The 16728-nt window shown below is 40.9% G+C and overlaps 1 protein-coding gene and 1 long non-coding RNA gene across 4 annotated transcripts in view; one reads left to right on the top strand and one right to left on the bottom strand.

The window, feature by feature from the left end:
• The window catches only part of ccdc126 (coiled-coil domain containing 126), a 101357-nt gene that overhangs the window by 54685 nt on the left and 29944 nt on the right, over nucleotides 1-16728 (top strand). For both annotated transcript variants that reach the window (XM_033046438.1, XM_033046437.1), the window contains exons 8-11: nucleotides 633-794; nucleotides 7452-7621; nucleotides 13476-13610; nucleotides 16291-16424. In XM_033046438.1, the coding sequence (XP_032902329.1) occupies nucleotides 633-794; nucleotides 7452-7621; nucleotides 13476-13610; nucleotides 16291-16424 (601 nt within the window). The remainder of the gene's footprint in view (nucleotides 1-632; nucleotides 795-7451; nucleotides 7622-13475; nucleotides 13611-16290; nucleotides 16425-16728) is intronic.
• LOC116989253 lies at nucleotides 13605-16709 on the bottom strand. 2 transcript variants are annotated; one of them, XR_004416198.1, is made up of 3 exons: nucleotides 16640-16709; nucleotides 15624-15792; nucleotides 13605-13872 (listed from the first exon to the last, which is right to left on the bottom strand). It is a non-coding gene; the product is annotated as an uncharacterized LOC116989253 (long non-coding RNA). The 2 variants fall into 2 exon arrangements; XR_004416199.1 differs by having other exon boundaries at nucleotides 16671-16706.

Here is a 16728-nt window from a genome sequence, read left to right as displayed (position 1 = left end):
TGATCTGCTGAAATAATCCAGCATATTGTCTTTTTTTGAAAACCAGCATCTGCATTTTCTTGTTTCTACAAAAATGCTGTAGTTTAATTTTGTAGTCAGCAGTTTTTTAGAAAGATAATAGCAAATAATCAGCCCAAATACAAAAGGAATATACATGGTTTATTATTTATTCTCCTTTTCAAAGAGAGTGAGAGAGAGAACATTAAATAAAGCGATTTGAAGGTTGCTTAACAGATTGACGTGTAAATAATTTAGCTCAATATTTTGCATTTATCCTCATCTTATCAAACATGTTGGGAAATATTGAAGAAATGTATTTTGAACTGAGTTCAGCGCACATTGGTAACCTATTCTTGAACAGATGGATTACCCCTGTCTTGTTGGATATTGAACAATGCCCATGAATGCAAGATGCTCTTTTTATTTAGGGCAGTTTTGAGCACTGCAATAGCTTTGGTTCCATCTAATGCACAATTGAAATTTGCATCAGGGAACATTTGGTTAACATCTACAATGTTGCTAGAGAACCAAAACAGGAACCACTATATTTTCATTAATAATCTTTCATCTGGCATTGTAGCAGTTTTTTAACATTGTTGGTTCACAACTATGCATATTGCTTTTGTTGTCAGGCCAAGATTTTAACCAGCCTGGATGGTTTGCTAGCAGTACTGGCTGAACACGAAGAACTTGTATGGATAAAACTGAGGATAGAGAGGATGAAGGAGAAATGGATAACCGCTGTGAAAGCATTGGCTAAAAAACACAATTTGGAAAATCGACCACAGAAAAAGGTATTAAAAACTATCAAGATATTTTCTTAAATTTTGTAAAACTATTTGTTAAACTGAATTAAAGACCAATTGAGTTCAGATTTGTTGACTAAATCACAATTGCACTAGCTGCATAAACAACAAACAATTGTAAATGCAAAGTATATAATTGACACATCTATTGGCAAGTTTTCTTAAAGTGTCCATATTTTCCAGTGAATTCCAAAGAGAGAGAGAAATATATCTGGTACGATCAACCATGTCAGTAAACACTCTGCTAATAAATGTTTGTGGTCAAAAGTTACAGAATCTGATTTCTGAAAAATTGTTGTTTAGGTAGGGGTTACTATTGTGACAATATTGGATATTTTATTTAACAATGATCTAGTAGAGGAGAAATGCCCTCCATTGTGGTGTAAACAAAAGACCAGAGAAATATTGATTATTAACATACTGTGTATCAAGTCAGGCAACATACCATCAGCACTGCTTAAGAGATTTTTTTAATGTTATGTCTTAATTTTCAAACTTCAAGATTCAGCAAGCTGTCTAGAATTAGTTGATTTTCCGCAGATTAACACTAACCATAAGTTGATGATTCCTGGTACATGAATCCCAGCTTTTCTTCTAACTGGTGCATTTAAATTAATTACTGTGATATTGATAAAGATAACCCTTATATTTATATTATTTATTTAATTGTGGTGTTGGTGTTTTTTAATCAGTAAAGCATTTATTCAGCTTGGCCTGGCAGTAATTAAGCGAACATGTTAAGAGCACATTTACTGAAATGGATGAATTAACTTTCTGACGTTGTGTGCATGTACATGACATATACTTTACATATACTTTACATATACTTTACATATACTTTACATATACTTTACATATACTCTACATGTACGACTATGTTATGTCTCACAATGTATTTCAATTGTCATTTGTTGAAGCCAACAATGGAGTGGTGTAAATCTGTTTGCAGCTTCAGGATCCTTTCAGTCAACCATACATTTATCATTGAAGCCTGCAGTTTCTGGAGCATTTATGAATGAATAATCATGTACCACCAACCTCACTATTTTTTTGACATGAAATGCGTTATTAGTGACACTTATCAGACAATTAATATTCAAAATCCAAATACTTTACTTGTTTTGAAAGTTTTTTTAGGAGTTCCATAGTTCCTGAATTAAATGTACGTGAGGTTATTGAGAATTTGGATGCTATTATCATCATTATAAGACTTGCCAAATATTACCCAAAAAAATAGGTGCCAAAATCACTGCCCAATTTGACTATTACTTATTTGTTTTTAATTTGCTGGAATTTGGAAATTACTAGAAAGTTGTAAATCTGTAAAATAGCATGGCACGTGCAAAAACAGAATCACGCTTAATATTTGCATAAAATGATGAAATTCACTAGTAGAAATCATTGAAATAACATGACTTGCAACAAACGTTTAGTATGTTATTCATTATTCATTATTTGTTCCTTTGTTATTCTTTAATGAACCTCTTGGCTGTCCTGCAACTTTCCGATCATGTTGCCAGAGAAATGGCTGGCAGGAGGCTGACGTATTTACCCTTGTGAGAGTTTTGTCTGGTAATCTGGTTTCAGGATTATATAGTATACATCATGCAGGGAAGAATATTCATCAAATATTCAGAAATATATGATTCAGACCCGTCAGAAATTAGCTGAATATTTTGCATATAAAATTTTGTCATGAAAAAAGTGAATGATAAATAGTATTGATTATATTTTGTATTGCGTGGATTGCTCTGATCTGACAAATCATTTTGCCAGTCAATCAATCAATCAATCAATCAATCAAACCTTTATTGTCATTTAGAAATACATCGATATATGCAATTCTAAATGAAATTCCGTTGCATTTGGCTCACCGTGCAACACTAAAATAAACAGAAGGATAAAATAGATAAAATGGATAAAAAGATAAAATGGATAAAAAAATAAAATAGATAATGGTGGCGGCCCATTACATGGCATTCAAGAGTCTCATGGTTCGTGGGAAGAAGCTGTTGCAAAACCTTGACGTTCTGCTCCTTATGCTACGATAACTTTTGCCCGAGGACAGCAGAGTGAACTGGCCATGATGGAGATGTGTGGGGTTCTTTATAATACTGCTGGCCTTAGACAAGCAACGTTTGCACGCAATGTCCCCGATTGAGGGGAGAGAAGTCCCGATATTTTTTCAGCCGTTCTCACCACTCTCTGCACGGACTTCCAGTCGGAGGCTTTACTGTCCCCAAACCAGACAGAGATGCAGCTGGTCAGAATACTCTCTATGGTGCCCCTGTAGAAAGTGGTGAGGACGGGATGGGGGAGGTGAGCTCTTCTCATCCGGCACAGAAAGTGCAAACGCTGCTGCGCTCTCTTAACTAGTGATGCGATGTTATTTGACCAGGTCAGACTGTTCGTGATCTGCACCCCCAGGAATCTAGTGCTACTGACCAAATCCACATCACTGTCATTAATGTGGAGTGGTGTGTGACTGCTGGTTTTTCCTGAAGTCGACGATGACCTCCTTTGTTTTTCCGACATTCAGGATCAAACTGTTCGTATTGCACCAGTCCACCAGTTGTTTCACCTCCTCCCTATAAGCAAGCTCATTGTCGTCCCGGATAAGGCCCACCACTGTTGTGTCATCTGCGTACTTCATGATGTGGTTTGTACTAAACCTGGCACAACAGTCGTGGGTCATCAGGGTAAACAGCAGTGGACTCAGGACGCAGCCCTCAGGGGAGCCGGTGCTCAGAGAGATGATGTTAGAGGTGTTGTTTCCAACCTGCACTGACTGGGGTCTGTCAGTGAGGAAGTCCAGTAGCCAGTTACACATGGGGGTGCTGAGGCCCAATTGACCCAGTTTGCTTATCAGGTGCTTATCAGGTGCTGAGGGATGATTGTTTTGAACGCTGAACTAAAGTCCACGAACAACATTCGCACATAAGTGTTTAAGAAGGAACTGCAGATGCTGGAAAATCGAAGGTACACAAAAAAGCTGGAGAAACGTTGCCTATTTCCTTCGCTCCATAGATGCTGCTGCACCCGCTGAATTTCTCCAGCTTTTTTGTGTACATTCGCACATAAGTGTTCTTCTCCTCTAGATGTTCCAGGCTCAGATGGAGTACGGAGGATATAGCGTCCTCTATGGAGCGGTTTGGCCTGTAAGCAAACTGGTATGGGTCCAGTGTGGAGGGGAGTCTGGAAGTAATATTGTCCCTGACCAGCCTCTCGAAGCACTTCATCATTATGGGAGTGAGTGCTACAGGGCGGTAATCGTTGAGACATTTTATTGCGAATTTTTTTGGCACTGGTATGATGGTGGCAGTCTTGAAACATGATGGGACAACAGCCTGGTTCAGCGAGGTGTTGAAGATGTCCGTATGAAGTTTGGTATGGTAGAAACTTCATAAAACTTCTAGAGTATTCCAAAGGAAAAATCAGTCTCTTGGCTGTGGCTTTTTTTGAAGTGTCTATTTTTCATTAAGTTATGTTGTTGTAAGATAACTTAGACTTTGAATAACCAAAATAATAAGATGTGTGGTTAAATGCAAAATAGCACCTTTTAAGTACTTGCAGTTGTTTGCCCTAATTTGTTCATAGTACATTATGGAAGGAGAGGAGGAGTTGCCAAACTGAACAAAATTATATCCATACCAATCCATAGCCCTCCCTGCATACTATGCAAATCCACTGTAAAGCAACTCTAACTGTTCTGATTCCAAAACCTGGGGAAGTTGGTTTCTGCTATCTTCAACTGGTAACCAGTAATTTAATCTAATCCATGAAAGATGTACATGCAAGATTGTGAGACTATAGGGATAAAAAAACAAGCCATATTGCCCCTTCAGCCTGCTCCACCCTGAAATAAAGTGACAGCTAAACTTGGAGCACAAGCCCAATTATCAGTAACAGAGCATCAGTAATCATTGGCATCAAAGTAATGAAGAACAACAAAGGACTTGATGACATTCTATGTGAACAAGTCAAATACCTAGAACCAGCCGCCAAACTGTGGCTTCTTGACCTATTCAACAGTTGTCTCAGAACCAACAGGCTACCAAAGATGTGGAGACGAGCAAAGATAGTGGCTATACTGAAGCCTGGAACAGATCCAGCCGACCCCAAGAACTTCCGACCCATCTCCCTGCTCTGTCACACATACAAATTATTTGAGAGGCTAATCTTGAATCGCCTGGGCCCCATCACGGACCAGCAGGTTATTCCTGAACAAGCAGGCATCAGACCTGAAAAATCCTGCACAAGCCAGCTCCTGAATCTGACCCAATACATTGAGGATGGATACGAGAAAGGACTTATTATTGGTGCCGCTTTTGTTGACCTGTCAGCGGCTTATGATACAGTCAACCATGCAAAAGCTATCCAAGATCACAAAGAATGCAAATCTGACAGCTCTGATCCAAAACATGCTGGAGAATAGACACTTCTTTGTCGACCTCAGGGGTGATCGCAGCAGATGGCGCAAACAAAAGAATGGGCTTCCTCAAGGCAATGTTCTTGCCCCTCGCCTTTTCAACATTTACACCAACGACCACATTGGCACATTTGGATAGCAGTAACAGGATTGGTCTGAGTCAGCATGGATTTACGAAGGGGAAATCATGCTTGACTAATCTTCTGGAATTTTTTGAAGATGTAACTAGGAAAATGGACAAGGGAGAGCCAGTGGATGTAGTGTACCTAAACTTTCAGAAAGCATTTGATAAGGTCCCACATAGGAGATTAGTGGGCAAAATTAGGGCACATGGTATTGGGGGTAGAGTGCTGACATGGATAGAGAAGTGGTTGGCAGACAGGAAACAAAGAGTAGGGATTAACGGGTCCCTTTCAGAATGGCAGGCAGTGACTAGTGGGGTGCCGCAAGGCTCTGTGCTGGGACCGCAGCTATTTACAATATACATCAATGATTTGGATGACGGAATTCAAAGTAACATCAGCAAATTTGCAGATGACACAAAACTGGGTGGCAGTGTGAACAGTGAGGAGGATGCTATGAGAATACAGGGTGACTTGGACAGGTTGGGGGAGTGGGCAGATGCATGGCAGGTGAAGTTTAATGCAGATAAATGTGAGGTTATCCACTTTGGTAGCAAAAACAGGAAGGCAGATTACTATCTAAATGGCGTCAAGTTGGGAAAAGGGGAAGTACAACTGGATCTGGGGGTCCTTGTACATCTAATATAGGAGCAAAGAGGTCCTTTTGCAGTTGTACAGAGCCCTAGTGAGACCACACCTGGAGTATTGCGTGCAGTTTTGGTCCCCTAATTTGAGGAAGGACATTCTTGCTATTGAGGGAGTGCAGCAAGGTTACTTTGTCTTTTTTATTTTTTATTTTACATGGATGTATGGAAATCTAATTTCTTCTCTGTAAAGCACTTACTTACTTACCTGCCCCCTCCTCCCGGAGCCGTGCAAAGCAGAAGATCTCAAGGTCTTCAACCCATGTGCCAGAGCCTGCGTTATGCAGTGGCTTGGAAAAGTGTAACGACACGACAAGAAGAAGTAATGCTGCAGGATGTAGTTTTAAAATAATTTAAATCCCATGAGCTGAGGCCTTTCTTCTGATAACAATCCCTAGTTCAGGACTAACCAGCCAGGCCAATAGGTTCCCAGCATCACCCCTGTCAAACGGTCTCAGAATTGTATCCATTTCTGTAAGTGTTGTGCTACCCTTTCAATCTCTCAACTGGACAACTTCTTCATTCCAGTGTACACTCCTGCCCGGACTCGGATATTAAAACAGTGGATTCCTATAAAGCCAAGTTTCCACCAAGGAAAAAGATAAAAACGTTTTATTTTGTGAAGGGACATTTTAGGTTCAATAAATTTCAGCAACAGAATCATATGAAACATGATTTTAATACATAGATCCAGCCTTCAATTTGTAGGGGAGGGCATTCAAAATAAGCAACAAAGTTATACTGGAATCTGAACACCCAAGGGCAAGGTCGCCTACAGATTCTAATGGAAAAAAAATCATGCTTATTTATTTCTCATCATCTTTCTTAAGAACTCAATTGACATTGGCATCAGTCTACAGCTTACCAAACTGTTTATTCTATCTTTTTCCATAAACTATTCCGTCATTGTGCTTTGCAGTCAACCTCATCCAATGTTTGCTTAAACCCAGTAATTCTTGTACATTTTGAACCAAGGATTGCTGTCTCATGTTGAAGATATCAGCCACTTAAGACAGAAATGAAAAAAATGTAATTGGAGTTGGAAATGCTTAAGTCTCCACCCTCAAGGGCAACACGGAGACACGGCAGTTAGAGCTGCTGGCACAAAGTTCCAATGGCCTACAGTCAGACCAAGTATAAACACTGCTGTAATTTCTACATGGTGAAACCAAAATGTATAAAAATGGCCTTTATTAAAATCTGTCAATGTGCACGTTAACCACATGTGATTTTTTTCTATTACAAATCTCAAATTGTGGAGTACAGAGGCAAATAAATAAATGATGGGTCTTTGTCCCAAACATTATGGAGGGCACTGTAATTAATGCTCCTCAGGAACTTATTGTACCATTTAAACTGAGTCGCAGCCTGCTTCACAATTATTTATATATATTTTAAATAGTAATTCCTTGATTAAAAGTGATAACAATTTTCTCATTTGCTCTGTTAGATTTTACTTCATTTAGGTCTTTTGACAGTGGAATCAGGATTTAAGATTGCTGAGAATGTATTTAAAGGAGGTCCGCTTGGGGAGTTAGTGCAATGGAGTGACCTGATAACCTCCGTGTACTTGCTTGGTCACAACATCATACTTTCTACATCAGTGGATGAGCTGAAACGGTAAGATTTGCTCAATATGCTGCTTGACTCGTACATTTAGTGAGAAGTAACATCAGGAACTGAATAAGACTCTTCTCTGGTTACAGACACAAAATGCTGAAGTAACTCAGCGGGTCAGGCAACACCTCTGGAGAAAAAGAGTAGGGTACAATTCGGGTTGAAACCCTTCTTCAGACTGAGGGTCGGGGAGAGGGAAATGCTCATGTCTGATTGTTCATTTCAGCTGGAGATAGTTTATGATACCATTTAATATATTGCTATTTATGGGAAAGCTAACATTTTTCTGTGCAAGCGTAAAGGGACCTGTGAACATAAAGGTGTATTTTGCATCTGTGAAAATCAGTTAACATAAAAGATTGTAGTGTTTTGCACTTTTTTTAAATGGGAATAATAATTTTATTTAGGAAGTGTTCTGTGGGAGAAATCCTTTTTTTATTCCTGTAATCTAACTGTCCTACTGAAGCAAAAGTTCCCAGAAGGTAAAAGTTCTGTATAATTTTGCAACTAGCTCTCCTCGTCAGCAAACTGCCCTGTGAAAATGAAGATTGAACATATGGTCACTTGCTGCATAAAAGTTTCCAGCCATCAAATTAAACTTTTGGTTGTAACTCAACAATTTACCAATACCTTTCACAGAGAAAAGGAACCCATTCATCCGTGTGGAGTTGTTGAGTTATTTCAAAATGTCTCCTTAATGATACAGACAGTGGGCCCAAAGTGTGAGTCTAGATAGACATTTACAAATATTTACATTTGTTTTCAAGAGACTAGATTTTAAATTTTCAATTAAAAAGTTACAAACATGAAGAATGAATTATTCTTTCGATTGCTTCTGTAGTCTAGACCCTTTGTTTATATTCAAATTATCTTGTTTGCAAAGTGCAGTAATGGAACAATTACACAACAATTACCGATTGGAAAATGGACTGTGTTCAAATGCCAAACGTACAGTATGTACTGTGGTTTGGTGGATGGAAACGGTTATTTGCCCAGATGAGGGCACAGGAACAAGTGCTGACAATGACTCAGCTATTCTGAAAATCCACAGACCAGAAATAATGACTTCCTGGCCAAGCTATGACAGCACAATTATGACAATCCTCCCTGACTATGCAGAAGATTGCTCAAGCCTATTCTACCCATACAAAGAGAGGATGGAAAGTGATCCCAATAATCTTCTCATAGATATGCAGAACACAGAACCTAGAACAGTACAGCACAGGAACACAATGTCTGTACTGAACATGATGCCAAGATAACTAATCTCACCTTGCCCGCAAATGATCCATATTCCCCCCCATTCCCTGCCTATCCAAATGTCTCCTCCTCTCTCCCTCGTCTTGGTCTGCCTGGTCTTCATGATTGTGGAATTTAATGCCTCTGCTATTACTCAGATCCTTTCTCATCTATTTTTCGAATACTTTTCTAATCTGATCTATTCTACAAAACATTTACCTCCCAGAACCAACCTTCATTACAAATACAAATACTGTTACACTTCTGCACTCTCATTACAGTTTGCTGTCGCACTCTTTCCATGTCTTCAGTGTTTGCATTCTTGTCCTTCTCGTTCATGGTCAGAATGAGGAAGTAGGAGGCTGGTGTTCATCAGTTAATTCTCTGAAATGAGATTATTAGTTGGTGACTGATCCTTTGGTCAGCTGTGTGGGCAAGAAGAAGGTGAGTCACAGTGTTTAGCATGAGTCCAGCATTTCCGCTGGCTGCCGTGCCAGGACCGCATACAGACACGGTGTCATTTATCAATTGCTCCACCTGCGGCCTGTCTACTGGGAGCAGACCCTGCTTTTTCAGGCTGCTCCCGACCTTGACCACCCAGCTGCGGGAGAATTACCTTCTCTCCCTCTTGCTCTTTATGATCAGCAATGTTCCTCTACTACAGAAACAAAGAGCTGCAGGGGTTGATTTACATAAAAGAGCACAAAGTGATGGTCAAGCAGCAACACTGGTGAACCCGGAAGCAAAGAGTAGGAATGAACGGGTCCTTTTCAGAATGGCAGGCAGTGGCGAGTGGAGTGCCGCAAGGCTCGGTGTTGGGGCCGCAACTGTTTACCATATATATTAATGATTTGGAAGAGGGAATTAGGAGCAACACTAGCAAGTTTGCGGATGACACAAAGCTGGGTGGCAGTGTGAACTGTGAAGAGGATGTTAGGAGGTTTGAGGGTGACCTGGACAGGTTGAGTGAGTGGGCAGATGCGTGGCAGATGCAGTATTATATAGATGAATGTGAGGTTATCCACTTTGGCGGCAAAAACAAGGGGGCAGATTATTATCTCAATGGGGTTAGGTTAGGTAAGGGGGAGGTACAGCGAGACCTGGGTGTCCTTGTACACCGGTCACTGAAAGTTGGCGTGCAGGTACAGCAGGCAGTGAAGAAAGCTAATGGAATGTTGGCCTTCATAACAAGAGGATTTCAGTATAGGAGTAAAGAGGTTCTTCTGCAGTTGTATAGGGCTCTGGTGAGACCACATCTGGAGTATTGTGTACAGTTTTGGTCTCCTAATTTGAGGAATGACATCCTTGTGATTGAGGCAGTGCAGCGTAGGTTCACGAGATTGATCCCTGGGATGGCGGGACTGTCATATGAGGAAAGATTGAAAAGACTAGGCTTGTAGTCACTGGAGTTTAGAAGGATGAGGGGGATCTTATAGAAACATATAACATTATAAAAGGACTGGACAAGCTAGATGCAGGAAAAATGTTCCCAATGTTGGGCGAGTCCAGAACCAGGGGCCACAGTCTTAGAATAAAGGGGAGGTCATTTAAGGCTGAGGTGAGAAAATACTTTTTCACCCAGAGAGTTGTGAATTTATGGAATTCCCTGCCACAGAGGGCAGTGGAGGCCAAATCACTGGATGGATTTAAGAGAGAGTTAGATAGAGCTCTAGGGCCTAGTGGAGTCAAGGGATATGGGGAGAAGGCAGGCACGGGTTATTGATAGGGGACGATCAGCCATGATCACAGTGAATGGCGGTGCTGGCTCGAAGAGCCGAATGGCCTCCTCCTGCACCTATTTTTTATGTTTCTATGTTTCTATGGATAGTCTGAAGAAGTCCCAATCCGAATGTTCTCCAGAGATGCTGCCTGACCCGCTGGGTTTCTCCAGCACTTTGTGTTCATTAATAAGTTCTCCCCATAACCCCTGACACCCATACTAATCAAGAATCTGTCAATCGCTGCCTTAATTGACTTCGCCTCCGCAGCCTTCTGTGGCAAAGAATTCCACATGTTGTTCTGCTGCTGTTGTGCTGTCTCTAAACATTTCAAGATATTAACAAAGGTCTTTCATATACTGGGTAGCTACAACTTTTCCTGCCTCACCACCAATCCAACTACCATTGGGTTCCTCCTTTGCTCCCTCTTTTCACCACCCTCTTTCTCCTCTACTCCCACATCTTGATATAATTTTATTAAATTGGCTTCAGTAACTTCTTTCTCTACACCACCAGTTTCTATCGTCTGCTGTTCTTCTGCTGTTCTTTTTGTCCTGTCTGCCCACTGATTCACTTTCAAGCCCTTACTTTCGCCTTTCAGGATTGCCTTTATTTTAATCATGTCTACAGGCAACAGCACTGCCTCCAATGTTTGTTGGTGCCTGCCCCACACTGCTGGGAACTGCTGACAAAGTAACATACCCAGTCCGTACAAGTGGGGCTGTTGCAATATACACACTGTTTTGTGTATTCTATTGGTTGTACACGTTAGTTGTCCCTGATCTATCCATGTTATGTCTCCCTTTTCATGAGTTTATAACAGCGCCTACCTCCCTCAGCATATCTATTCACGGGACACTATCCAAATTATTTGGGCAGACCTAGAAATATACTGGGAAGGTGGCACAATGGCTCAGCTAGTAGAGCTGCTACCTCCTTAATAAAACTTGTGTCCATCTGTGGGTGACCAGTCCTAACTATGGGGGCTGCTGACAGCTGTTTATCTGACCTGGATGCTGTCCTCATTAGTTCGATGATCTGGTTGATCTGGTCGTCGGAAAGAGTGCGTTTGGCTGAGGATTCTGCCTATTCTGTTGGGTGACCCTCACATTTTCCTCTCTTATTAGGGCACCACCTTCAGCCATGGCAGGGAGGCCACTGCTGTAGCACATCATGTCATAAGGTCATAAGTGATAGGAGTACAATTGGGCCATTCGCCCCATTAAGTCTACTCCGCCATTCAATCATGGCTGATCCATCTCTCCATCCTTTGCCTTTTGATGTCTAGTGCAACAGTCCCTCGCTAAGTGTCCGAGTTTCTGGCCTATAACGCAAGTTCTCTGTGTCCTCGTAGCAGCTACATTCACCACAGCCACCTCCCCTCCACTCTATCTCCCCATCCCATGATGCTATTGCAGGGTGGGTCGATCTTGCAGTTATTCCCAAGTCTAAAACCTCCTAGTGGGCAATGCTCAGCCCTTCCTTCAGCACTTTCAGGAAGACTGGATCTTCCCAACCAGGATTATCTGCACCTGAGTGCAATATTTATGCTTGGCATAATTCAAGACAGGCTCGTCAACTTTCTGAACCACTTAAATTATCATTCCCCAATTACTCTCACATCCCCCTTTCCCTTTGATATCTATCCTCATTACTGGCACCCACTAGTTACCCATGCATCATCCTGCATCCACTGGTCAATATTGTCCCACATATTCCTTGCTTTAACCAACACGTGTATATATTTTGATAACAGAATCAAAATAGAAGTCGGTTAGAGCTGTAGCAATTCAGTAGTGGCAGAAATATTGTTGTGAATACGTAAAGATTTGAATGCAAATTTGTTAAAAGGGATATAGAAGAGAATTGGGTAGGTGGCATTAAGGAGGAGGGTTGCAAAGGATTGGTCATATTGATTCATTATACAATTACAACATGCTTTGGGTTCACGTTCTCCAAGGCATCTTGGCATTTACAGATGTGCTATTCAATGGTGATAACTTTCCAATAAAGGTAACCTTCATGTTGATCTATAACTGTAATTACATCTGGGAATCTGTCTCTTTGGATTTCCACTCACACAGGTTAATTGGTCTGTCAGGTTCATTTCATGAATGTCAAGAGACTTCTGATAATTGTAATTGTAATTAATTTATTAGCCAAGTATGTAAAAACATACAATGAATTTGATTTGCCATACAGCCATACCAAAAAAGCAACAAGACACACAAGTACATAAAAATGAACATAAACTTCCACCACAGCGCACTGTGATGGAAGGCAATAACGTATTATCTTCTCCCCTCCTTTTCTCCCGCGGTCGGGGCAGTTGAACCATCCGCAGTCGGGGCAATCGAAGCTCCCGCAGCCGGCGATCGAAGCCCCTTCGTCAGGGCGATCGAAGCTCCCGCGATCGGGGCGCTGCAGTTGGAGCTCCCGAAGTCCATCCCTAACCAAGGGACCACGAGCTCCACGATGTTAAGTCTGTAGGCTCCAATGGTTGGAGCTCCCGAAGTCGATCCTCAGCAAAGGGACCGCCAGCTCCACGATGTTAGGCCGCAGTGCAGACGGAGATACGATACGGAAAAAGTCGCATCTCCGTCGAGGAAAGAGATTTTAAAAAAGTTTTCCCTCCCCTACTCCCCACATAATACAAAACTAAAGAAACACTAAAACGTACATTTAACAACAGACTAAAAACAACAAAAGAAGAAAAGGACGAGACAGACTGTTGGCGAGGCTGCCATCATAAGGCACCATAATGGTAAAATTTGGATCCAATGGAAGTTAAATAACAAAAATTTGGAAATGCATAGAGCAGCTGAAATGAATTCACATTGTGCATTGTTTAACATCTTGGTCAGACTCTTACTACATTACTTTGATTTCACTTGGATTAGGTACTTGAGCATTGTGACTGGAAATAAAGATGGATGTCCAATCCGAGGGGACAAGCTACTGGATCTCATATACATTGACATTGTTGGGTTAAAACAACTCAAGTCAGTACTGGGATCATCCTTCACCCACTATAGGTAAGACTGTATGACATCTTTATTCTTCCGCTCATTTAGTGATAGTAAACAGCAATATTCTGCAGTTGGAGATTTTAATCTGAATAGGTTTAATCTGGTCTGCAAAATCTTTGCACATGCCATCTGATTTTTGAGTCACATTTTTGGCGCTGCCTTCAATTTCTTCCCCTGGGAAGCTTGACTGAAGGAGTTCAATTTTAGTGAAAGCTGATGGTGTGAAACATAAATATAAGAAGCAAATGCTCAGCAGGCCAGGTGGCATCTGTGGAGAAAGAAACAGTGGTTAGTCCAGGTCAATGCCTTTTCATCAGATCACGGATGTAAAAGTAAGGATAAATTTGACACAAGCATTAGAACTCATGAAGAGATTGAGCTTAAAAATTGAGGAACAGAATGAAACAACAAAAATAAATTCCATTATGTTGGAGGGTAAACAAATCATCAAATGATATGTGTGTGCTTATTACCATTGGTTTCCACCAAAACAAATCTTGAAACAATGAGGAATCAAGTAATTGTCAGTTTCCTTTGCGCATGCATGTACTGACACTGCAAGTTATCTGTCAACTAGGGAGACAAAGACATTTTGAATAAATAGATAAAAAGAAGGGAAGTGATTAGCTGATGATCTAAGTGATCATGATCAGCTGAGCAAGTGGACTGAAGAATGGCTAATGGAGTTGATTACAAATAAGTACGAGGTGTTTCATTTCAAGAAGTCTAATCTTTTACCTAGAGTGGGGGAATCAAGAAACAAAGGACATGGGTTTAAGGTGAGGGAGGAAAGATTAATAGGCACCTGGGGGGCAACTTTTTCACGGGCTGTAGTGGGTATATGAAATGAGCTGCTATAAGAGGTCATTGTGCCTAATACTATAACAATATTTAAAAGACATTTGGAGAAGTGCATGGATAGGAAAGGTTTAGAGGGATATGGACCAAACATGGGCAGGTGGGACTAATGTAGATGGGACAGCTTGGCCAGCATGTCCAAATTGAGCTGATGTGGCCTGTTTTCATGCTGTATGACTCAATGCTGTCCTGTACAATTTGAAAGCCACGGACAGCACAGCCTTTATCTCAAATATTTTAAGCAATACCTGAACCACTCATTGACTGGATAAGCTGAGCAGGTCTAGCCATTCCTTTGAGAGGAATTGACAGGCCCTGTCTGTGCTGAACATGATGCCAAGACCATCACTTATCTACCTGCACATAACCCATATCTCTCCTTTCCCTGTGTATCCAATGCCTTTCCAAAAGTCTTTTAAATGCCACAAACTTATCTGCTTCAACCACCACCTCAATGTAAAAAGAAATTGCCCCACACATCCCCTTTTAGCTTTGTCCCTCTCATCTTAAAGCTATGCCCTCTGGTATTTGATTGGTAAGATTCTGACTGTATACCCTATCTGTGCCTCTCATAATGTTATATACTTCAATCAGGTCTCCCGCAACCTCTGGCATTCCAGAGAAAACAATCTGTCCAACCTCTCCCTTAAACTAATACCTCCTAATCCAGGCGTCATTCTGGTAAACCTCCTCTGCTCCATTTCAAAAGCCTCCATATCCTGTGTCTAAATGATCCATTCTCTACCCAATGGGAGTAAATTCTATTTCGAAGAATTCTCTCCAAGAGTTTCCCTACCACTGATATGAGGCTCACCTGCCTACAGTTCCCTGGATTTTGTCCAATACTCTTCTTAAATAATAGAACAACATTAGGGTGGGTGAATCACCTTCAATTGGGGAAAGGCCTTTGACAGAATGTTACACACCCACTTGTAGAATGTGCACTCCAAAATGGGATTCAGAGAGAGAATCCATAATCAAATAGCACAGCTCTACACTGGCCTCTGTCTGAATGCCGATGGATGAAGTGACATCACGGGCTGGAATTAGTCACTCAAAAGAAAGGTATTTTTATGGTGCTGCAGGAAAAAAGTGATGGTGGATCATGTTGAATGGTTCCCTGGCATACTGTCAAAGTAATGTGGCCAAATGATAGATCACCTGAAAATTCCAACAAGTACTAGCCTCTCCTAGCTGGTGGTGAGGCTTGCCTTTCCTTTTAGATCTTTCATGCATAGCTGAAGACTTAATCCCCTCCGAATCTGCACTCACAATGGCCAGAGTGCATTGTTATCCATCTCCTTCTGGAGTTTGTGATTGCCACAAAGATCTGGAAAGGAATGCCGTATCTTTGATGAGGTTGATCCTGAGCAGCTGCAAAATACATGACTGTGCTCTATTGGTTGTAAGTAAATGATCTGCATGTGAAGAAAATCATGCAATGTCCTGCATTACATAATTGCACGTTTTAAGAATTAAATACATTTCTGAAAATGTATAAAAATTGAATCATACCATCCAGCATAGATTAAGTAATTAAAAAATTAAGCAATTTATTGACTGTTGCATCATACAATTTTTAATGCTGTATTTTCCATGGAAGCTGTTTAGAACAATTTAAACTGCAATGTTCATGTTCATTGATTTAAAAAATCTACAAAAAATTGAAATTGCCTGATTCATAGTTCAGAACAAAATTATTTTATTTACTTTGAAACTGACAAATAGTTCAACTGAATCCAGAAGATCAAGTCAATGATTCATTGACTAAGAATGTAGTTTATAATTCCACGTTACTATTTTTATTATTTCTCTAATTCTTTCTTAGCTGTTTGTTGAGGGTTCTTGATTCTTTTGGAACTGAGCCTGAATTTAACCATGCCGAATATTCCAAACTAAAAAATCATGGGTCACCTTGGGGAAAACTCAATCTAATTCCGAAGCAGTTTTGCAACATGTTCCGTAAGTAATTGCACTAATAACTGACCGTGTGCGGACATAGCGCCGACGGAAGAGAGGCCGAAGCAAAGAAGTTGAAGCCAAAGAAGCGAATGGAAACTAGGCCGAAACGCCTACTTAACCGAAAGGATGGGACGCCTAAATGCAAACTAACCGAAAGGGCGGGATGCCTAAAAGCCAAAAAAACGAAAAGCTGCATCGCCTAAAAGCAAACTTACTGATAGGCCACTCTGTCAAAACGCCACCTACCTGAAAGGCGGCGTCGCCTACAAGCCAACGGACCGACTGCCGCTCAACAGAAAAGTCC

Source organism: Amblyraja radiata, chromosome 2 (assembly GCF_010909765.2).
Source record: "Amblyraja radiata isolate CabotCenter1 chromosome 2, sAmbRad1.1.pri, whole genome shotgun sequence".
Classification (NCBI taxonomy): domain Eukaryota; kingdom Metazoa; phylum Chordata; class Chondrichthyes; order Rajiformes; family Rajidae; genus Amblyraja; species Amblyraja radiata.
The sequence above is the reverse complement of the archived record's forward strand: the minus strand, read 5'-3'. Positions and strand labels throughout refer to the sequence as shown.